General features: G+C 42.9%; 4 protein-coding genes across 4 annotated transcripts; 1 reads left to right on the forward strand and 3 right to left on the reverse strand.

Moving 5' to 3' along the window:
• Positions 1 to 749: 749 nt before the first annotated feature.
• LOC118771174 (histone H2A-like) lies at positions 750 to 1136 on the forward strand. The gene has a single exon (XM_036519077.1). The coding sequence runs from the start codon at positions 750 to 752 to the stop codon at positions 1134 to 1136; it is 387 nt and encodes a 128-aa protein (XP_036374970.1).
• A 6573-nt stretch (positions 1137 to 7709) lies between these two features.
• On the reverse strand, positions 7710 to 8120 carry LOC118770901 (histone H3). The gene has a single exon (XM_036518664.1). It carries the CDS (start codon positions 8118 to 8120, stop codon positions 7710 to 7712), a length of 411 nt encoding a protein of 136 aa, XP_036374557.1.
• Positions 8121 to 9009: 889 nt separating this feature from the next.
• LOC118770902 (histone H2B) lies at positions 9010 to 9384 on the reverse strand. The gene has a single exon (XM_036518665.1). The coding sequence runs from the start codon at positions 9382 to 9384 to the stop codon at positions 9010 to 9012; it is 375 nt and encodes a 124-aa protein (XP_036374558.1).
• Positions 9385 to 10611: 1227 nt separating this feature from the next.
• Positions 10612 to 10926, reverse strand: LOC118770903 (histone H4). Its single transcript, XM_036518666.1, has one exon. It carries the CDS (start codon positions 10921 to 10923, stop codon positions 10612 to 10614), a length of 312 nt encoding a protein of 103 aa, XP_036374559.1. The 5' UTR covers positions 10924 to 10926.
• Positions 10927 to 24418: the final 13492 nt, after the last annotated feature.

Genomic DNA, 24418 nt, shown 5'->3' on the forward strand with positions numbered 1-24418 from the left:
ATGTACAACCGGTCCAACTCCATAGACTGTGCAAAGTAGCAGAGATGAAAATAGAATAGATGAAAGGAGAAAAGTATGTACAGCAATGATAAAAAATAGAAAGTAAAAATATGTTCAAGAGGAATAAGGATAATAAAAATAAAGTATCGCACCTTTCACGATTATGTAAATGGACTGCATTTATATAGTGCTTTTCTACTCATTTGAGTACTCAAAGCACTTTTCAGTTATATGCCTCACATCTACCTACCAGTGGCGGAGGCTGCTATACAGGCTTACCAACTGGCTACTGGGAGCTGTTGGGGGTTCAGTGTCTTGCTCAAGGACACTTCGACACTCTGTCAGGATGAGCCAGATTCAAACCAGGGACCTTCCAATCCCCAGTCGACTGCTCTACCTCCTGAGCCACTGTCGCCCCCAAAATGTGTTTACGATTAGTGTGGTATATTCAATAAGCGAGTGTAACTATACATATCTGTATTCATGTCGGCTATGCGTTTGCAAATGATGAATAACTCAGTGTGGAGGCTGTTGTACGGATACACTTTAGTGACGTTGAATTCTCCACCGGAAACAATGTAAAAGTTGAACGCCCGCGCAAAAGGCCTGTTTAGATTTGATTGGATGAAATCCCATCGATGCCTTATCCAATGAATGCGTTTCTTGTAGCTATAAACCAGGCTCGCGAGGGTTGGCTGCGTCATTTCATTTGACAGTTGTCGAGTAAACGCAGCAAGGCGAGGCTAAACATGAGCGGAAGAGGTAAAACCGGTGGGAAAGCCAGGGCTAAGGCCAAGACTCGTTCGTCCAGGGCTGGGCTCCAGTTCCCGGTCGGTCGCGTTCACAGACTGCTCCGCAAAGGAAACTACGCCGAGCGCGTCGGCGCTGGTGCCCCGGTTTACTTGGCGGCCGTGCTCGAGTATCTGACGGCTGAGATCCTTGAGTTGGCTGGTAATGCTGCTCGGGACAACAAGAAGACCCGTATCATTCCCCGTCACCTGCAGCTTGCAGTGCGTAACGACGAGGAGCTGAACAAGCTTCTGGGCGGTGTCACTATCGCTCAGGGCGGAGTTCTGCCTAACATCCAGGCTGTGCTGCTGCCCAAGAAGACCGAGAAGGCCGTCAAGGGCAAGTAATTGCTGCAGCGACCACCACTACCCCAAGAACCCAAAGGCTCTTTTAAGGGCCACCCACTGGTGTCTTTAAAATGTGCAAAACCGCTCTTTACTCGAGTGTACCTGCGGTCAACGTTAAGGCAGTTGCCACGTATTGATCAACAATATATTAACATGGCATCACGCACTCTAGCGACTCCAAAATGTGTATGACTGCGCGTACTCCTACAAAGTGTACTTGATCATCCGGGTTGATCTTGTCTCGTGATTAGGCGGAACTGTAGCGGAATTATCAAGTAACTCAAACGACTCGGTAACTTATGAAACAGTGATGTTACCATCGCGACCTATCCAAGTCTTTGGTGAGAGAGACAGTTTGGTTTTCGAGTGATTTTCGCCTTCAAAGGGCGGTGACGTTGTAAAGCACATATACACAATACGTGTAGTTTTATACGATATGATTATTACGCAGATAAACCCAGTGATACCCGCCCCCTAAAAGAACGATGAGTTGAACGGATCTCGGAAAGGAACGGAGCCAAAAGAGCTGTTATTCCCATCACTATTGTGAACGAGTATGACAGGGAGGAGAACAGCAAAATGGAACAAAGGGCTTTGTGTGTGAGGACGCTTTGCGAGGAGATTGGGAAAGAAGGCGGGAGCAGAGAGATGTTTGAATTTTAGGCGGCAGAGACGATGAAGAAACGAACCAATGGCCTCAGACAACGAACTGAAGTGCGGACCAATGACAGCTCCGTATAAGATCATCCAATCAGCCTTTGCCTGCTACGCCTTATAAACATGTGCTGAGGGTATCGATGTTACTTTTCTATCAAAAAAAGTAGTAAGTGTTTCGTCACGATGGCTAGAACCAAGCAGACTGCCCGTAAATCTACTGGTGGCAAAGCCCCTAGGAAGCAGTTCGCCTCTAAGGCTGCTCGTAAGAACAGGCAGGTGTCATTTAGTATCAATGGCTCCAGTAAATTGCAAATGTAGATGAAACTATAGAACGTATACTGTTCTAATTGCAGTTTATCTGAGTAGACGAGTTCATCTATCCCTGAACACACTTTCAGTGCGCAAAACTATTCCAACTATGTCCACGGGATTTTCCATGAATGTGGACGCATGATTGTCAGACGATGGACCACAGCTTGTCCAGTGTGAATATTTACAGAAACCACAAATATGTATCTTATGCGTTGCTACTGTGTGACTGTGACAGTCCTTGGTTTGTTCATGATCAAAGGGGGGCGACAGCTGCACATGAAGGACACTGAAATCGAAGGATTGGGATATCACATTAATTTGGGATTCTTAGTTGGGTCAGTAATCCATTTCTACAGCTGGATATTTTATAACATTGTAAAGAACTGTAACCTATGTAAGTCGCTCTGGGTAAGAGCGTCTGCTAAAGAATGTGATGTAAAGGTTCTTCAAAAGCGACAGGTTAGACATGAAATAACTCATAACAAACAGGTAAAAGCAATTAGTATGGAACACACAATGCAGAGAGTACTCTTGTCATGAGGACGAAACACAGGATAGGACCAGGCAAGCACCTGAGAGAAGAGTCGTCCTCCTCTGTGCCTACTTCCACCTGCTTATATAAAAACAAAGAAAGGGCTTGGAATAGCAGGCAGCTATGACTGTACCAAAAAGCACCTTAATGAATCTGGATTTGTTGCCTTGGTAGCCTACCTGTCTATAATTCAAGCTCCCTTCTGAAATGGGATTTTCAGAAAAGGGAGCCAAATGTTTTTCAAATTACGAAGTAACTCAGTTATCCCACTTTCTGAAACACCCCCTAATATAAAAAAGAAATCATGATTCTCATGCACACAGATTGCTACATTTGAAAGTCAAAGAGATTGATTTTGGGAAGGTTTGCATACATTGGTAAATCCAAGGTCCTGAAGAAAAATATACATTCATACATGAAATGAAAACATGAAAGAAAATGTGTAAGTAAAGCATTGCAGTTAAAGTGTTGTTCAACTGTCACTCAGGTAGGAATTTCCTCATACTCATATATATACATGTAGTTTCCTGCTGACAGCTGCTATTTGCTTTTTGTCTGCAAATGATTGCTTACCACAGCTTGAGGGTATTTCAGTCAAGGCTATTTCTATATTTTCACTGGATGACATAGATCAGAACTTTTGCTGGAACCTTTTGGAGTTTGGTGAGATCAATCTTTTGTATCTTTCCTGTCTTGTTTTTGGATATTACTTCGTGGATTACTTTTATTTGTTTGTGTGATTACTGTTCTTACATATGCATATTTTCAGGAGTTGCTTACGGACGGAGACATTTAGACTTTTTTATTGTTCATTGAGGTGCATGGCCCTATGCATAATAATGTTTGATACAACGTTTGACTGTCTCATTTATGTGGTGAATGCAAACATTCTTTATGACTGCACATTTTTGGTTCTCTTTCCTTTGTTCTCTATGCGCAGCATGAAACTGTGATCTAATCAATGGTTAAATAGTGTGGCTCATAAGGGGGACTTATGCTGTTATCATTTGTTGCGAAGTTGAAAAACTTCTGACAGACAAATTCAAGATCAACGGCAGGCACCACAAGAGAGCTTCAAGGGATTGTGCTTTTCAGATTGGGGCACTCTGCCTACGATGGCAGGAAATATTGAGGGAAAAGAAATTTAACATTTCCAAAAAAAAAATAAAACAAGCAAAACATCTAGGTAGATGCCATGCCAGAATTTACTGTACTAAGCAGGTGACATACAGTAATATTTACTATTGTAAATCCATGCAATTCACTGTGCTAATCAACTGCCTGTTGCCAGTGGCGGTGGGTGAGCTGGAAACAGGGGAAGCCTATTGCTGGGTGTTGTCGGGGAAGTGAGGATTTAATCAAATTAAATGGTCTGAACCCAGCGGTCTTAGAAATTGATGCCCTTGTTTATCACCTGGAATTCTGAATACTGAAAACAAATGACGCCAATTAATAAAACTCCTCACTTAACCATCATGTAAAATAATTAAGAAAAATTTATTTAATTCAATAATTAATATTAAAGATATCAATTAAATCACCAAATTCATTGATAGGAAATGAGCAGTCTGGTGGATCAACTGGAATAAAGTAAAAAGCTTTATTGAGCAGTTACACTAAGACAAAGACAAAATTGGAAGTCTGGGCTACAGACCTCATCCACTACCTTAACAGCCACTAAATTACATAAAGACATTAACAAAACAAGAACATGGATGGATCACTGAATGGATGAATGAATGCGTGAAGAGAAAATTACCCAAGCCAATTGTTACCAGGAAGGAAGAACCCAGGAACCACTCACAATAGCAGCAGAACTCCAAAAGGAAAAGTCCAAAAAGTTGCAGGAGAAACTGAGGCACGGACTGGATGCCTGAACAGATGGCTCAGCATCTACCTGAGCATAAGGCTGAACATCAAGGCTGAGCGTAGGCAAAAACTGAGCATCGAGGCCTGTTCTAGGCCTGACTTAAGAAGAAGCTCTCTCCACCTCCCTGACCCGCTATCTGTTATCTCACAACATTGAGTCTTCCAACATTTTTCCCATGACATGATGGTACAGTTAACTTTGAGGTATAAAAGGGCAAGTGATCCGAATGTGTAGATGCACACAAAGAAACACACACACATACACACACATACACACACACACACACACACACACAGACACACACACACACACACACACACAAACGTGATTGTGCTGAAGGGGAGAAGGCAACCCTCTGCTGTTGTGGCCCATCTGGATGTTACTGTTTTTAAGTAGCTTTAAGGTTGGTTGAGAGTTCTTCAATATTATATTAGAAGTACACTATATGGAGAAAAGTATTTGGCCACACCTGTTTTTCAGGGTTTGGGCTAGGCCCCTTATCTCCAGTGAAGGGCAATCTTAATGCTTCAACATAGCAAGATATTTTGGACAATGCTATGCTTCCAACTTTGTGGCAACAGTTTGGGGAAGGCCCTTTTCTATTCCAACATGACTGTGCCCCACTGCACAAAGCAAGGACTATAAAGACATGGTTTGATGAGTTCAGTGTCGAAGAACTTGACTGGCCCGCACAGAGCCCTGACCTCAACCCTATCAAGCACCTTTGGGATGAACTGGAACGGAGATTGTGAGCCGGGCCTTCTCGTCCAACATCAGTGCCTGACCTCATAAATACTCTACAGAATGAATGGGCACAGATTCCCCCAGAAACACTTCAAAATCTTGTGGAAAGCCTTCCAAGAAGAGTGGATGCTGTTATAGCTGCAAAAGGGGGACCAACTCCATATCAAAGTATATGTATTTGACTACAATGTCATTACAATGTAATGGTCAGGCGTCCGAATATTTTTGTCCATATAGTGTATTTGGCACCTGAACCTCTTTCAAATTAAACCAAACATGACTGTGGCCACCGCTGTGTAGAAGGTACATCAGGACACAGAAGGAGGGACAGTTCAGCTGTACTGACTCTTATAACTCAATGGATGAAGGTTTCACACTTACTGTTGGCTGTGGCAGCTCACCTGAATGCAATAAAACAATACAACAAATTTAGTGTATTTGTTCCATCATAAAATTCAATATGCACTGTGACCTACATCATGAATATGAAAAATAACATTTTACTGTGATGGCACTTTGAAATGTAGGCAGCAAAAATGTTGCCATTACTCTAATCAGTTCTAAAAGCAAATCTTCTTTGTTTTGTGTACTTAATGGATGCACTGACTGAGTTATTATTCTGTATCTGTGGGTTCCCTCTCTCTTTGTATTCTGATGTGGTGACATTCAGTTTTAAAGCATATTACATATTGCAAAGTCAGATATCGCAAAACATTTGGAGAAGCACAACAAAGGTTAGCAAACTGACTGAAATCAGGAACTGCATTTTTTTTTCTGAACTTTTACACACTGGGATTTCTGCGCAAAGTTAACTAATGAAGTTAACTAAATGGTTAAATAATCTGTGGATGTGTTCAAATGCAACGCAATTGTATGATACAAAAATAATGATCAATACAAGATGCAATTAAGAGAAGGAAAAGGAATTGCTTACCCAAAACTGAGTATCTGTTGCTGTGTGGAGATGAATGCTCATCTTTCCTATTTAGACCTTCTGCATTTTGAGTGAAATCTTGGATTGATTTCGTTGAAAGAGAAAATATTCAATCAGAGGAGTTATTAAGTCATCTGACAAATGTCTACTAACACAAATCCATAATGAAGATACATACTGTTTGTTCTTTCTTTCTATTAAAGCACAATTCTGAACTAAAGCTAAGAGCAAATTACAGGTACCCAGTTAAAAACAAGTAATAGCATTAATCAGAAAATATACTCCATTGTACCTGAAAATATACATTGGTTAGGGGCATGAGTAAATGTAAGTCCTGAGTATTTATACATTGGTATGGGTAGATGCTCTCTAATATATAGTGGGATACAGTGTAACATAAAGCAACATTCACACTGAACGTGTTCAAGTGTAGCACTCGTGGCATCTGCCCGACCTCTATATAAGATTATGAATATTGTAAGGAAAAACAAGGCGCAATTCCGATCTTCGCAGAAAAGACTTCTTTATTTACAGAAACGGCAGTTGTCAGTCTAACCTGCCGGTTTTGAAGAACCTTTACATCACATTCTTTAGCAGACGCTCTCACCCAGAGCGACCTACACAGGTTACAGTTCTTTACAATGTTATCCATTTATACAGCTGGATATTTACTGACTGACCTAAGAATCGCAAATAAATGTGGTTCCATACTAATTGCTTTTACCTGTTTGTTATGAGTTATTTCATGTCTAACCTGTCGGTTTTGAAGAACCTTTACATAATATTCTTTAGCAAACGCTCTCACCCAGAGCGACTTACTTAGGTTACAGTTCTTTACAATGTTATTAAATATCCAGCTGTAGAAATGGATTACTGACCTAACTAAGAATCCCAAATTAATGTGATATCCCAATCCTTCGATTTCAGTGTCCTTCATGTGCAGCTGTCGCCCCCCTTTGATCATGAACAAACCAAGGACTGTCACAGTCACACAGTAGCAACGCATAAGATACATATTTGTGGTTTCTGTAAATATGCACACTGGACAAGCTGTGGTCCATCGTCTGACAATCGTGCGTTCCCATTCATGGAGAATCCCGTGGACATAGCTGAATAGATTTGCGCACTGAAAGTGTGTTCAGGGATCGATGTACTCGTCTACTCAGATGAACTGCTATTAGAACAGTATACGTTCCGCAAAGTTTCATCTACATTTGCAATTTACTGGAGCCATTGATAGCAAACCATATCCCAAACGGTCACTCACTCGTAAATGGAGAGCACGTCATACTCCCTTCCAAGGCCTTTTAAAAAAATAATGTGCGACTAACACTAAATGTCACTTGATACCTGATCGCGAAGCAATTACAGCACGCAAACGAAGGACAAAACGGAATGCTGGGACCCAGATGTTCACATCGTGATGACCTGAGTAAGCAAATGTGGAGAGATCTGCTGTTCTGAGACACTTGTGTGGCTCTTAAAAGAGCCGTTGGATATCCGGTTAGATGGAGTAGACGTATTTTAAGCGCGCTCTCCTCGGATGCGGCGAGCCAGCTGAATGTCCTTGGGCATGATGGTCACCCTTTTGGCGTGGATGGCGCACAGGTTGGTGTCCTCAAACAGGCCAACCAGATAGGCCTCGCTGGCTTCCTGCAGAGCCATGACGGCAGAGCTCTGGAAACGCAAGTCGGTCTTGAAGTCCTGGGCAATTTCTCTCACCAGCCGCTGGAAAGGCAGTTTGCGAATCAGCAACTCGGTAGACTTCTGGTAACGGCGGATCTCTCTCAGAGCCACTGTGCCGGGCCTGTAGCGGTGAGGCTTCTTCACACCGCCTGTTGCAGGCGCGCTCTTACGAGCAGCCTTAGTGGCGAGCTGCTTCCTGGGGGCTTTGCCCCCAGTAGATTTACGGGCAGTCTGCTTGGTTCTAGCCATCGCGACGAAACACTAACTTTTTCCTTGACAGAAGAGTAACAACTATACCCTTAGCATATGTTTATAAGGCGTAGCAGGCAAAGGCTGATTGGATGAGCTTATACGGAGCTGTCATTGGTCCGCACTTCAGTTCGTTGTCTGTGGCCATTGGGTCGTTTCTTCATCGTCTCTGCCGCCTAAAATTCAAACATCTCTCTGCTCCCACCTTCTTTCCCAATCTCCTCGCAAAGCTTCCTCACGCACAAAGCCCTTTGTTCCATTTTGCTGTTCTCCTCCCTGTCATACTCGTTCAACTTTTACATTGTTACCAGTGGAGAATTCAACGTCACGAAAATGTATCCGTACAACAGCCTCCACACTGAGCCATTCCTCCTCCCTCATATGCAACACAGCCGACATGAATAAAGATATGCAGTTACACTCGCTTATTGAATATACCACACTAATCGTAAACACATACTCTTGATTGAAAGGTGCGAACTCTTGAAAGGTGTATCGGGCGCTGTAAAAAACATGAATTTAAGCCATAGCGCACCCCTCTCCGAGCGTACTGCGTGTCTAACCGGGGCCACAATGTATCTTGTAGTAAAGTGAATAATATGGGAGCAAGCCAATTTTAACAATGTTACTGGGGGAGAATTGAACGTATACCAGAGTATGTGTCCAACAGCGACATATGGTATGGTTCTACATCTATAGCTCGTCTGTACTGTCCATTTCCTAAGCGTTAGCCTTAACGCAAAGCGCCCCCTGCACATCAAGACGCTTTTAACGCCACATGATCCAAAACTAGTTAGACGTAGATAAGGTAAAATGGTTTCTGCCTCTTAACCGAAACAGTGGGTGGCTCTTAAAAGAGCCTTTGGGTTGGATTTGCCACCACATCACTTTACTTGGAGCTAGTGTACTTGGTGACGGCCTTGGTGCCCTCGGACACGGCGTGTTTGGCCAGCTCTCCGGGCAACAGCAGACGCACGGCAGTCTGGATCTCCCTGGAGGTGATCGTGGAGCGCTTGTTGTAGTGAGCCAAACGAGACGACTCACCGGCGATGCGCTCGAAGATATCGTTGACGAAGGAATTCATGATACCCATAGCCTTTGAAGAGATACCCGTGTCAGGGTGCACTTGTTTCAACACCTTGTACACGTAGATGGCATAACTCTCCTTTCTAGACTTTCTTCGCTTCTTGCCACCCTTCCCGGCCGTCTTAGTGACGGCTTTCTTCGATCCCTTTTTGGGAGCAGACTTGGCTGGCTCAGGCATTATTACCTTCTCAGTTTTCTCAATCTCAAACTATCAAGCCACATACTTGATTTATATAGAGAGGGTATGCAAATTTTGTCAGCCAGTGGTCCCTGGATCTCATTGGTAAATTCTTCCGAATTGAAGGACGTTCAAATTCGATTGGCTGACTTCCTTGGGCGGGAATACCACATGTCTGAACGTTAACCATCTATCAAAGGACTTGTACCGCGCGACTTCCACTTTTTCTCTTTTGTATTATTAATAGTCTAAACCTTCTTCCAGAAAAAGATCATGTAGGTGACATTAGTCAGGAAATACGTTCAAGGCATATATGAAAAACCAGCAATCAAAAACCTGCGTAACATACATTAATCATACACCAATAAACATGATAATCTATGAATACTGTATCTTATCCACGTCAAACTAGAGTTCGTTTACGATTTAATTCAGTCTTGATTTGTTAAAAACTGACTCAGCTGGTACAAACATTATATCAGCCGTCCTTCTTCAGCGAATTTTCCACAGCTTCATTTTTACAACAATCCAAAATAAAGCATGTTCTTTTTCATCAAAAATAAATAAATAAATAAATAATAATCCTGCGTTACTGTTACCTTGTAGAACAAGATATTTCACCATTTCCTAGGCGGCGACTGACCTATCACATTCCGAAATAAAAATGCTCTAAGGTTTCATCAGTCACATTTTTTGTTTTTAAACAAAGTAGACCATTTAAAAACAGCCCCTACCAACAGTCTTCAGTGGTGCGCCCTCCTTGGTTTCTTCTGGCATGTTTTTACACATTATATGCTAAACAATTATGGCTTTCAGGTAGGATTAAATATGATACACCCACCCCATTCGTTAATGATTCATTTATTTCCCAGGTTCTGGACGACTCTCATTTCCCCGTTCGAGTACTGCTACAAGTGTTTCTTAACAGTCAGCTAAAAACTTGCATTGTTTGGTCGATCTCGCAAATCAATGTGGCACAGAGCGGCCTCTGGGGAAACCGTTCTTGTAGACAGAACGGCAGTACACAACCTTCAACGAGATTACTGCTTGAACGAAAATACACGATGTAACCGACAATGTATGGTCAGATATGCTACAGCTAGTTTTGTGCAGGCGCGACAATGTTACACGATTGTGTTGGCAGTAGAACGTTTTAACTCTTTCAACTGGGGAAGTGGGTGGCTCTTAAAAGAGCCTTTGGGGTTTTTTTTAGCGCAGACATGACATTTAGCCTCCAAAGCCGTACAGTGTGCGACCCTGCCGCTTCAGAGCGTACACCACATCCATGGCAGTGACAGTCTTCCTCTTAGCATGTTCTGTGTAGGTGACTGCATCACGAATGACGTTCTCCAAGAAGACCTTTAGCACACCGCGCGTCTCCTCGTAAATGAGACCAGAGATACGCTTAACACCACCACGGCGAGCCAAGCGACGAATTGCCGGCTTAGTAATTCCCTGGATATTATCACGAAGAACCTTACGGTGACGCTTAGCGCCTCCTTTCCCCAACCCTTTTCCTCCTTTTCCCCGACCAGACATCTCGCAAACGCTGCTCGTTACAAAAACTGCAAACAGGCGTAATGATTTGCTTTCTCTGTGCACGCATATGTGCACCCAAACACGACCTGATTGAAGCCTCTACTCATTCGAGTTAGAGCCCGCCCACCCCCCTCAAGCAGGGCTCCGTCCATTCTAGGAGGCTTTAGCAGCACGTCCAAATTTCGACAAATTCTTAGCATGGCGACAATTACCGTGACAATTTCCGCACCACTGACTGAGGACGTAACAGCCCCATCCGACTTGTCCACCATTGATGACCCTGCTACCCAGCCCAAACTCATTTCATTTCCAGTCACCACTATAACAGGCAAAGGAAGAAGTTTTAATGTCCGGTGGTATGAAAAGTTCCCATGGCTAGAGTACAGTACTTCGAGAGACATTGTGTTTTGTAAGCCATGTCGCCATTTCCCCGAAGCAGCCACCGAGAGCCGATTTATAAAAACGGGCTTCAGAGACTGGAAGCATCTCTCCCAGTGTTGTGTTAAACACGAGGCTAGCAGGGCACATGCTACAACGCTGGGCAGGTCTGAAGATTACAAACAAAGCCATCAACCAGGACGGGGAAATATAATTAACCAGCTGCACAAAGATGCTGTCAACAGTTCGTTTGTGAAAACGAAGAGGCACTGAACAAAGGCAACTTACTGGAATTATTTCAACCGATCTCCAGCTATCACATAGAAATAAAAAGGCGACTGGACGAATTGCTTAGAAACGCGAAACTCACTAGCCCTGATATCCAGAATGGAATACTGGAAATCGCAGCATCATTTAATTATCCGCAAAATAAAAGGGGGTTTGCACGACGAGACAGACACATACTATGCAATTTTGGCAGATGAATGTAAAGACTTACCAAAAAAGAGCTTGTGGCAGTCTGTATCCGATACATACATAAAGGCCTGTTGAAGGAAAGGGCTGTGTGGGTTGTAGAGGCAGGGGACATGAGCGCAAGTGCTATATCAGCAAAGATCCTGGAAGTATTGGAGCCGTTGCAGCTGGATCCAGCTTTGTGCGTCGGATTTGGGTTCGATGTGGCATCGGTTATGTCCGGCAATAAAGGAGGGGTACATGTGATTTTAAAGAAAACCTTTCCTTACTCAGTATATGTGCATTATAATTCCCACCGCCTTAACATCGTGCTGTGCACAGCATCAATGGTGTCCCCTAGCATATCAACATTTTTTGATGTCATTAACAACTTGCATAGTTTCATGACGGGGTCACATAGGCATGCTAGATTAATGGAAATCCAGCAACAGCTGCGGCCAGGGAAAACCACTTTAGAGCTAGAGAGGTCCTGTGATGTCCAATGGAGCTCGTGGTCAAGTGCAGTGAGTAAAATGCTGATACTTTTGGGTACTATATTGGAGACTCTTGCTGAAATTTCTGAAAGCTCAGGCCAGACAAAATGTGAGGCCGACTCACTACTGCAACAAATGCAAACGAAAAAATTTCTCTTTCTACTTGTAACGTTCAACAAGTTGTTTGAAACGAGTGACTATGTTACTAAGGGCTTGCAGTCTGCCACTATATCAGTAACAGATTGCATTGATCTAATCGAAGGGCTTAAGGAGAGATACACTACATTTAGGAATGAAGAAAATTACCTTGATAAAGTAATGGCACTGACGGATGATTTGATGAAAAGGCATGACACTGTGAATTGGGACGTCACTGGGGCCCGAAAGAGGAAGTTGACAGCTAAGTTGGGCGATACGCTGATCGAGTCTACCCTGGGCAAAGCATCGCCTGTCAAGGACAACTCTGCCCTGAAACAATTGTGGAATGATATACTAGACAAGCAGATCATGGAACTGAACACCCTTTTTAAGGCTGCCACGTACGGGTTAATGAGAGCTGCCGCTCCTCGGTCGAACACCTTAAGCGAAAAGACTTTATTACAGCTTGCCGGTGCACACTTTAACATCGCTGTTGAGGATTCTGAACATGAGGTGTTTGTTCAGCAGCTGGAGAGAAAAGTAGCAAATGGCAGGGCATTTCCATCACTTGTGGAGGTGCTCGATGCATGCCCATGCGATATCTTTCCAAGAATGAACCGTCTCCTACAGGCCCTCAATACCCATAACAAGCTGTACTGTCAAACGATTGTTTTCAACTGTAAATTGGATAAAAACTGGTATCGGAGCAGCAATGTTGACACATAGACTGAACTCTTTGTCCCTGCTCTCCTTTGAAAGAGAATTGGCTGAATCGTTAGACTATAACAAAATCATTGCCGTGTTCAACTCTTCTCCTGTTATAATCATCAAAAGTAAGCCAATCTACATTTTCCTACTATTTAGTTGCCTAGTCACTGTTGTTTATTTCATGTGGTTTATGTGTCCGCTGAGCCAGACTATGACCAAGCATTGTTTTTACATACTGTCCACTACTGTACTATCCACTACTGTCCTGCTGATTTGATGATGGTATTGCGTCTGTCAGATGCGCGTGTGTGTGTGGTATGGCCGCTGTGCCAATGCTGTTCCTATCGTTATGTTCTTAACACTGCTTATGATGACATACAGGCTTATGCTCTGATTAAACGGTGGTGTATTCAAGCAGATGTAGTTGTGTTGGCCTACTTTGATAACAGATGCGTTTTAGGCTAAGCCCACTTGATTTTCTCTGGGCCCACCTACATTGTGATTCCTGGCTACGCTAGTGTGCACCAGTATCAGTTACGTTTTGAGATTCCGTTCAAAAGAAAAAAAACGGACTGTATTCTGTTTGTCAAATCCAAGGTTTCAAATGATACAAACTGTCGTACTTTGTTAAAGCTGAACGGATGGTTCGTACTGTACCATCCACTGAGCATAATGTGAGGTGGGGAAGGGGTGGAGGCACTAAAGCACTGGCCATACATCACCTCTCCCCTTGTTGTGTCACAATATCAAACAGCTAAACTCCAATATGAGGTAATTAAAACACAGTAAATTGCTGTGGCAACATGATACAAATCATGCACAACAAGACTATGAGGTAACTGGGAGAAGCAGCCAGTTATTGCTCATACTTCTCCGGGTTGGACTAGTGTACCATTTCATTTATGCACTGTTTTCCTTAATGAAATTCAATTGACAAGGAGGCCAGAGATTTTGCTAGTATCATATAAAACCCATTTCCATGGGCTCTACAGCTTCAGTGCCCGCAGATGTTACAAAGACATTGAAAGTGTTTTTCTTGTGATTAACATACATACTCTTTTATTTTATCCACACAAATACTATACAGAGAGAGAATGAGGACTTAGTATTGAAGACCCACCACCCCAAATAACCTGCCCTTCCCACAACAGACTAGCTTGAATGGTATACACAATTCATATTGATGGAAGAAATTAAGAACACAGCTATAACGATACTAAAAGTTAACAAGATATGGAATGTCTTATTTTGACACCGTAGCATGGGCCTTATTCCCTATTTTGATTGCTGTAAAAGAAGCATGGGTCACTTGCAGTACAGAGTTCCAAAGTAACATCAAGACATTTGTAAATCTTTTAAAAGTAGGGTGCTGTTTCTGTACCGCCCTGCATCTAGTGGAATTCAGTTTACAGAAAGCGTAGCCCAGTGCAACGGGTTTGGGATATGTTTTGTGATGAACTGTGGCAGGTGTCATTTGCTATCAATGGCTCCAGTAAATTGCAAATGTAGATGAAACTTTGTCTCAGGAACGTCCCTGAACACACTCTCAGTGCACAAATCCTCTCAAACTATGTTCACGGGATTCTCCATGAGTGGGAATGCAGGATTGTCAGACGATGGACCACAGCTTGTCCAGTGTGCATATTTACAGAAACCACAAATATGTATCTTATGCGTTGCTACTGTGTGACTGTGACAGTCCTTGGTTTGTTCATGATCAAAGGGGGGCGACAGCTGCACATGAAGGACACTGAAATCGACGGATTGGGATACCACATTAATTTGGGATTCTTAGTTAGGTCAGTAATCCATTTCTACAGCTGGATATTTAATAACATTGTAAAGAACTGTAAACTATGTAAGTCGCTCTGGGTAAGAGCGTCTGCTAAAGAATGTGATGTAAAGGTTCTTCAAAAGCGGCAGGGTAGATGTGAAATAACTCATAACAAACAGGAAAAAGAAACTAGTATGGAACACACAATGCAGAGAGTACTCTTGTCATGAGGACAAAACACAGAAAAGGACCAGGCAAGCACCCGAGAGAAGAGTCGTCCTCCTCTGTGCCTACTTCCACCTGCTTATATAAAAACAAAGAAAGGGCTTGGAATAGCAGGCAACTATGACTGTGCCAAAAAGCACCTTAATGAATCTGGATTTGTTGCCTTGGTAGCCTACCTGTCTATAATTCAAGCTCCCTTCTGAAATGGGATTTTCAGAAAAGGGAGCCAAATGTTTTTCAAATTACGAAGTAACTCAGTTATCCCACTTTCTGAAACACCCCCTAATATATGATAAATCATGATACTCATGCACACAAATTGCCAAATTTGAAACTGAAAGAGCTTGAGTATGGGAAGGTTTGAATACATTAGTCAATCCAAGGTAGTTGGTGGGAGGCGTCACTTAAAACTGAGCTTGTTATTCACTTTAGTTGCCTGATATACAGGGCCTCCAAATTAGCTAGTGACTTACCGATCACCCTGCTAGACCACTTAACTATTTGATTGAGTGAATTTCTGCTGTTTAGAGAAAGGTTTCCAAACCATGACACCAGAGAAAAAGTTAAAACTGATTCAATAAAAGCATGGTAAAATAAGGTCATCCTGGATTTGTCAATATGGAAATGATTCAATTTTCTCAGACAGAATAGGCGCTGGTGTCCCTTCTTACACACTGCTTCACAATTCACTTCAAAGGTCAGTTTAGAGTCAATAATTGTGCCCAGATATTTATAAGATTGCACACATTCAACAGTCTGACCTTTAATGGATGTGATCTCCTGTGCGTGGGCATTTTTCCTAAAATCAATGATCGTGTCTTTTGTCTTAGATATATTCAACTGAAGGTAAGACTCCTCACACCACTTGACAAAGTCACCGCGGACTGGACCATGGCCAGTTTCATTGTCATGAAGCTGACTGACAGTGACTGAGTCATCTGCGTACTTAATGATGGTCCTATTCTCCCACCTGCTCTGACACATATTTGTGTAGAGGATGTATAGTAGCAGTGAGAGCACACAGCCTTGTGGGGAGCCAGTTGAGGAGCAAACTTGGTCAGATAGGCATCCTTTTACCCTCACTCTTTGTGTTCGGTGGTTTAAACAGTTAAGAATCCATCCCAACAAATTATTGCTGAGGTCAAACTGTTCCAGCAGCCTACTGGTTAAAATATGAGGTTGAATCGTGTTAAAAACAGAGGAAAAATCAACAAATAAAAGTCTGGCATGGGAACCATTTTTTTCCAAATGTTTACATCCACTTACGTCCACTTTGTTCCTCAGGGACTGGACATTTCCCATGATCATCGAGGGAAGGGCAATCCGGGTGAGCTGCTGCTTTCTCAAACATTGCCTGACGCCTCCTTGTTTACCCCGCTTCCTCTTCTTAACCCTCGTTGTTGTGCCCCAAATTCCACCAGGTTCTTTTAGTATAGCATCTGGTAGTTAAAGTAGTTCAATTGTTTCCTTACAATCTTATATATGCATTTAGTTTCCTGCTGACAGTTGCTTTTTGCTTTTTGTCTGCAACTGATTGCTTACCACAGCTTGAGGGTATTTCAATCAAGGCAATTTCTATTTTTTTATTGGATGACATAGATCCTCGGTCTACACCTTTTGCTGGAACCTTTTGGAGTTTGGTGAGATCAATCTTTTGTATCTTTCCTGTCTTGGGTTTGGATATTGCTTCTTGAATTCCTTTTATTTGTTTGTGTGATTAATCGTCTTACAAATGCATATTTTCAGGAGTTGCTTACGGACCGAGACATTTAGACTTTTTTATTGTTCATTGAAATGCATGGCCCTATACACAATTTTGTTTGATACACCGTTTGATGTCTCATTGCTGTGGTGAATACAAACATTATGTTCAGTGTTCAAATCAGTCACATGCTTTTGTGCCATTCAGCAAGACAGTTTCCGTTTAGCTGTATAATAATTTGTTTTTTCATTAGATTTATTTAAAAGAAAACACTTTCAGGTTTCTGTCAATGCTAATATGATATTTAAACACCAACCAAAGCATTTAATCTATGCTGTAACATAACATAATTGTGATTGGCTGCGGTGAAAATATTTTTTCTTTTAGTGATATCGTTAAATGGTTTTGAAGACTGCATGAAATGGTCAATGCGCGAAAGGGCCCACCTACAACAGTAAAGCAGCAAAGAATCACCTTCCTACATGGGCCCCTGACAGCCTCTGGGCCCCGGTGCACTACACCAGTTGCACCATTGATTTTAATGCCAGTGAATCTATGTTTAAGATGAAACTGTGGGAAATAAATCTGCATTGTCGACAATGCAGCAGACTCCAGGGGGCTAAATATCAAACTTGGATTTACCTCAAGCCAAATACCCACACCATGGTTGGAAACAGGAGCTACAGGGCTTGTGAGGGTTTACTGTGTATTTGCTCAGTGGATGTGGTCGTCTAGGGTAGTTTACTGTATTACTGCATACCATCACTCTTACACAATCTTGAGATTGTGTTGTCTGTTTGATTTCACAAGATTACCCTATGCCAAGACTGCTTTTGCTACCCCAACGTATCTAAAGCCCCTTTCACACATGCACTGGACGCCGGAATGTATCCGGCCCTTAGCCGGAGGAGCTGTATGTGAGAACACAAATGTCCAAATCAGTCGGACCGGACATGTGACGGACTTCGTTCTGCCAGCTCCCTAGTAAAAAGTCCGCCTCATGTGGAGTGAGCCCATGTGTGAATACAGCAGGCAATGTTCCGGAGAATCCACCGCGAGTGAGTGGGCATGTTGATGACATTTCTGTCATGCGACTGGCGCGAAACCGGAAGAATACAAACATCTGCCTCGTAGTCTTTTCTGCTTGCCTGTATATTGCTTTCCACTGTTTCGTTGACATTCCGTATATGTCCAAATACATGCTATTTTGAGTCCAATGATCGTTAAAGAGATGGTTAGCTATAGTTATACTGCCAAAACTTGTCTCTTACGATGATTAATAACGTTGGTTAGTAGTTTATTATCTGGTTAGTAGCTAGCTAAGCTGTAGCTAAGTAGCCTCATAGCGATAGGTATAGTAAAGATAGGTGAACTGGTGACCTAACGTTACATACAACAACAAAAATTTACCTTCCTGTTATAATAAATGTATAATTAATAATAAATTATGTGTACCGGTAGCACCATTTGGATGACTATGTGTGATTTTTTTATAGGCTACCCAAAAGTACAATAGCTATGTTCGCCTTCTCCTTCTCCATGCCACATTATGTGCCCGTACCACCGAAAGGTAAGATATTGAAAAGAAAACACTTCAACTCGCGAATACTTTTCGTGAACTCGTCAACACTTTTCACTTGTGAAAATGCAAGCGGCATCTAACTGGAAAATACCACGAGGAAATCTGGACGTTTCTAAACTCGCAATGATTTCAAGTGACAATGTAACATACTACAAATGTAATTATTAATGATCGCATACTGGGTACTACACTGAAAAACAGCATGCAGTATACAGTATACACTTGTGTAGTACACAGTACACAGTATGCAGTAGGCGGTTTCAAATACAGCCACTGCGATTTCTGCAGCGTACTTTTTGCGTCATGTCCTGCCTCCTGCACGCTCTACCCACGGACAATCTCCTGTTGTGTGCTACATGTGTGAAAGGACAATTCTGGCCAAGTTCCGGACCTGATTCTCCGGACCTTGTCCGGTGTTCATATGTGAAAACGGCTTAACAGGACAATCAGGTTCACCCTCATTCTGGTGGCTGCAGTTCAATTGTTTTACCGGACACAGAATATTTTAATGACCAAAGAACACAGTGGGGGTATAATCTGGGAGGCCGTTGTGTTTCACACTGAAATGCAAAGGGGTGGGGGGGTGGAGTTGGGGATTGGATGCCCAAAACTTGGGTTTGTCATTTAAATGTGACGGTGTTTCACACTAGATGTACCTTACTACCAAATGACCAACTGGGCACTGGAGAGTTATCACAGATTATACTGTTGTCAGTAACTCACTGCACTGCATTCATGGCACATAAAGTGGGACTCAGAAGGTTATACTAGCTTGCATGTGTTTCACAGCATCTTGTCACAGGCAAAAGGATAATCTTGTTAGATGTGAGTCTACCAGCACACACAGATACACACACAGATTTGTACATGTACAAGTACAGGACTCTTGGTATATTTAAATGACATGTCATGGAAAAACTATTTGACTGGATTTCGTACTTCTGCCAACTGTAACATTTTAAAATGCAATTTCTAGGGAGAAGGCGGGTCGGTGAGAATCGTCACCAGTGCATATAAAGATGGAAAAGGTAACTGGTACAACCTGGCCATAGAGAAAAGCTTTGCATATGGTGACCCGATTGTGCCATAGAATGGTACAGCCCACTTCCTCCTGGATGGTATAATCTGCCTCCTGTCACTGACTTCCCGAACCAGTGACCACTTCTGTTCTCACTAGTGTAGTGCTTCTAGATTAACAGATAGCTAACAGGCTGCTTCAGTAAATACCCAGGAAGCTTCTCTTGCCGTTTTGACTGTTTACTGGGTAGCATTAATTTGTGAAACTGTAACACAGAAAAGAACAACATCACAATCTGCCTTACACTTCTCTTGCATTTACGACGTTGACAATTCACACAAAACAGTATGGATGTGTAACAAGTGAGTAAGAGTCAGTAACAACTGAAAACGGTTAGATTTAACATGCTACGCTAGCGGTTAGCGCTATGCTAATTTGACTGAAAAAACCTATTGACGCGCTAGCGCTATTAGCGTCTATTAATTCCAGCGACTTTCACCAACAACAGGTTGCAAATCATCTAAAAACAAGAAAGGCAAGTGCATATACATATACTATATGGTACTTACAGACATATGTTCTGTATGGACAAAAAAAAGGATGTTAACACTGACGGCAACTGATAAGCAACTGACTTTCAAATTGTACAAAGCAGGACCAAACTACAGCAAGCTAGGAGGGACAAAACTCAAAGCTCACTACCTCTGCCTTAGGGGCAGCACAAGTGAAGAGAGCTGGAAACAGGAGCAGGGTAAATATTGGAAGGTGGAGGACAAGGCAGCAATGCAGAAATGCTTGCTATGGACATATGTCTTTTAGCGGATGAGTTATGGTTGGGGCAGAGAACCTCCACTAGTGAGGCTTTCCACAATCTCCAATGTGCCTCTTTGTCAGCAGGTAATGAAGCATCCCACTCACTGTTTTCGGAGCTCAGTTCTCTGATGAAGGCCTTGTCTTGCATTATAATGGGTGCAGCAAACACTAGTGGATCATATAAGCTGTTGACAGTTGACAGGATGCCCCTCCTTGTGAATGGCTTTTCTTCTCGGGACACAAGGAAGATGAAAGAGTCATTTTCCAAGTCCCAGTTGAGCCCTAGGCTACGTTGAAGAGGCAAGGGTTCTGAACCAAGGTCGAGATTTTTTAACTCTTTAGCACGCTCTTCTGAAGGGAATGCTTCCATTACGGTGGGACTGTTGGAAATTATTTTGTGGAGACGGATGTTAGAGTCCGCTAAAACTTGTCTTTTTCAGGACGTGAATGGCTTCGGTGTCTGAGGAGAAGGAGGTAAGTCCGTCGTCGACATAAAAATTCCTTAGGACAAACTGTTTTGCCTCTTCACCATGGTCATTGGTTCCTGTTACAGCAGCCTTTCTGAGGCTGTATATGGCAATGGCTGGGGAAGGGCTATTCCCAAATACATGCACCGTCATGCGGTATTCTCTGATGGGTTTGTTAGGATTGTTTTCTTCAAACCACAGGAACCGTAAAAAGTCGTGGTGGTCCTCACGAACAACAAAACAATAGAACATCTGCTCTATGTCTGCTGTTACTGCCACTGGTTCCCTGCGGAAACGCAGGAGGACCCCAAGTAGCGTGTCGTTCAGATCTGGGCCGTTCGATAGAATGTCGTTTCAGCGAGGTGTGATCGTAGCTGGCACTGAAGTCAAATACAACGCGTATTTGGCTTGGTTTGCGAGGATGATAAACACCAAAGAATGGCAAGTACCAACATTCCTGTTCTTTGTTGATTGGTGGAGCTGGCTCAGCGTGACCTGATTCAAACATTTTCTTCATGAAGGCAAAGAACTGTTCTTTCATGTTTGGTCTCTTTTCAAGCATGTGGCAGAGTAATGTGAGACGCCTGACCGCCTGGTCTCTCTTGTTGGGTAATTTATATCTTGTTGTTTTAAAGGGTAAAGTGGCAACCCAATTGTTCGACTCGTCCATAAATACTTCTCTGTCCATAATTTTTAGGAAGAGTTCATCATCTATAGATATGGCTGGTTTGTCATCATGTGGAGTTCTCATGAACAATTTCTGACTGAGATTGTTGTCATTGTCGTTGTCAGGATCAGTAATCTCTGCAAAGCCTAATGAACAGTTGTGAGATGTTGCTATGGCAGTTTTCTCTTTGATGTGAAAGCTGCTGTTGCAAGGTTCAAATAGAGATGTGCGGCCATTGCTTAACACAGAAGTTCTGTAGATACTGACATTGTCTAGCACGTGAGCTCCCCCTAGGCAGACTTCTCCTATTATGACCCATCCAAAGGTCCAGGCACTGACCTGGTTAATAATAATATTATTAGTGTGGAACAACAAGAGCACATCTGCATATAGCATAGCAAGATGGCTGGCTCATGCTGGGCCAACAACATGCTGCACTATTTCAATCAAATTCTGCTTTTAAATGACAGAGTTACAGCACTTTAATCACTCACCACCACACAGAAAATGTTATGGAGGTAGTTGGGATGTCTGTAATGTTATTAACAGAGCAATATTGCACAAAATGAGTGACTCTAATGTGTGTCTGAACAATCAGATGATATTAGCGGTCAAATCATCATTGTTATTTTCTTGTGTTCTTTACTAGTAAAGTTCACTGATTTTTACTTTTGGTCATGAAGAGGATATATCACTCATCTCCGAAGCAGCTGTTAGTGTAGATTTTACAATTTACAATTTGGCATTTTGCAGACGCTTTTAAACCAAAGCAACTTACAATTAGTGCATCAAACAGGTTTAGCTCACTTCCTCCGAGGCAAAAGATCACAGTAGGAATGCAAATGAATTATTTACAGTACCATGCTCCTGTATGTAACGGGTATGCCACATGACGTCAGGTAAAGGGTGCACGGAAGTAGGGGTTATGGGTCACGTGACGTCAGGGTCACGGGTGCACGAAGGTGTGCACCTCAGGTATTTTAAATGTCTATGGCGGCGAGCACAGTCGTCGGGGAATTAGAGGGAGTAGTTTTGTTTTGTTGTTTTGGGTAGGACGGTGGAACCGGTCCGACGGTCTATTGCAGACTGGCCGGTCCCCACTGTTTTATTTCGAACTGTTTTATATCTGCTTATCACTGAAGATATCAACATTTCAAGACTAAACTTAACTAACATATGCGATACATTTGTTTCAGACTACACAGAATTTTGGGAGTGTGACTAGTGGCGGCTCCTGCCAAATCTCTCGGGTGGGGGGGCAATTGCTGCGATGATGGCTAAGCGCTGACCCGTTCAATGGGTAAATTAACAGCTAGCTAACTTGACATTGTCACATTGAATTGAGCAGGGGTAGCAGAACAAAACGTTACCTACTTCGCAGCCTGCTAGCCACGTTTCCCGCTCATACCAGATCCGCGAAAATCCCCAGTTATACGATTACCCCCCCTTTGTAGATACTTGATTGATGTTTAAATTTGGTCCGGGTGGTCCTAATTCTTTAGTTGCCTATTTATCCTGCTTACTACGACGACTGAACGGTATTTTTTTAATGCCACGATCGAGTTGCTCTGAGTTGAGGTAAGATTATCCATGTTGACCTTGAATGTGACAAGATCGCTGGCTGCCCCAGCGATCCCTACACCAGGTTCCGTATGACGAAAGCACATTAGTGCAAGCCCACCCAGAACCCATACAGATTGCATTGCAGCGCATGCAGTTCGAAAAAATCGCCTGAACATGAGTCTATCAAAGCGATCTGTGCGATTTTCAACCAGACTGAAATCGCCCGAAAGGGGCGGTACTCCACAGAACACGACTTGAGACTGATTGGACTATGATATTCAGAGGCAGGACAAACTGTCCAGAACAGTCACGGCTAGTGTAGCACTGTGGTAGGATGTGTGATGTGAAAAAATTCCCTCCCTTTCCTCCTTTGGTGGTGCGTCGCCCGATTGCCCGAAGGAACAAACCGCCCCTGAGTGTGACACCCGCCGCCTTGAATGAATACGACCTCCGCCGTCTTGAAACGATAACGACAATTCGTTTTTTGTCTTTTCTTATTTTATTTTTATACGTTTTTTTAGCAATCATTCTTAGTTTCGTTTAGTTTTAGTTTTAGTTTTACACTTTCTTCGGGTAAATTATTTTATTTCAGTTTACGAAAATGTCTAAAAACCATTACTTTTCGTCTTAGTTTTAGTTTTAGTATACGATAATAACCCTGCTTTGAAGCACTTCGCCGCTGCAGCGTCTCCCAGCTGGACCAAACGCTGAAGAGTGAGTAGCTGGGTTGTTGTGTTTTTGTGTGCGGAGTATTTATCCTGCTAATTCAATTCAATTCAATTCATTTTTATTTGTATAGCGCTTTTTACAACACAAGTTGTCACAAAGCAGCTTTACATTGTTCCCAGGCCTGAGACCCCCTGAGAGCAAGCCTAAGGCAACAGTGGCAAGGAAAAACTCCCTATCAGGAAGAAACCTTGAGCAGAACCGGGCTCATGGGGGGGGGGCATCTGCTTCTGGCCGGCACTGGGCAGATAGAACAATAGTAGTTAACAGTAGAGTAATTATAAGAATGTCTCCTAGGATGTCCGGGTCTTGGAATGCAGTTGGCTTTGATGGGCAGGGCAGTGAGGTAGCAGGACTGGAAAACGGGATGAGGCGCTTGGGCTACAGCTCCGGACAGGAGCCCGGAGCAGGGATAGGAAGCAAACAGAAAACAGTGGTTGGTGGATGATAAGAATGGCAGGGATGTAGAACAGAGAGGCAGGAGAGGAGGGGCAGAGAAAAAGGTGTGCAACAAGGAAAAACCCCGGCAGGCTAACATTATGGCAGCATACCTAGGGGACGGAAGGCAAGGGACCAACATAGTCATGAGGGCAACCCTAAGACAGTCAACACCAGATCACGGCACAGGGTCCATGAAACCAACGACCACTTAGTCCACCAGAGACTCTATGATCCACACCAGCACCAGGCCATTTCCCTCAGCTGAAGGATTTACTATATAGATATGTTTTGAGCCTAGACTTAAAAGTGGAGAGAGAGTCTGTTCCCCGAATCTCGGAGGGTAAGC

This window comes from Megalops cyprinoides, chromosome 24 (genome assembly GCF_013368585.1).
Source record: "Megalops cyprinoides isolate fMegCyp1 chromosome 24, fMegCyp1.pri, whole genome shotgun sequence".
NCBI classification, from domain to species: Eukaryota; Metazoa; Chordata; class Actinopteri; order Elopiformes; family Megalopidae; genus Megalops; species Megalops cyprinoides.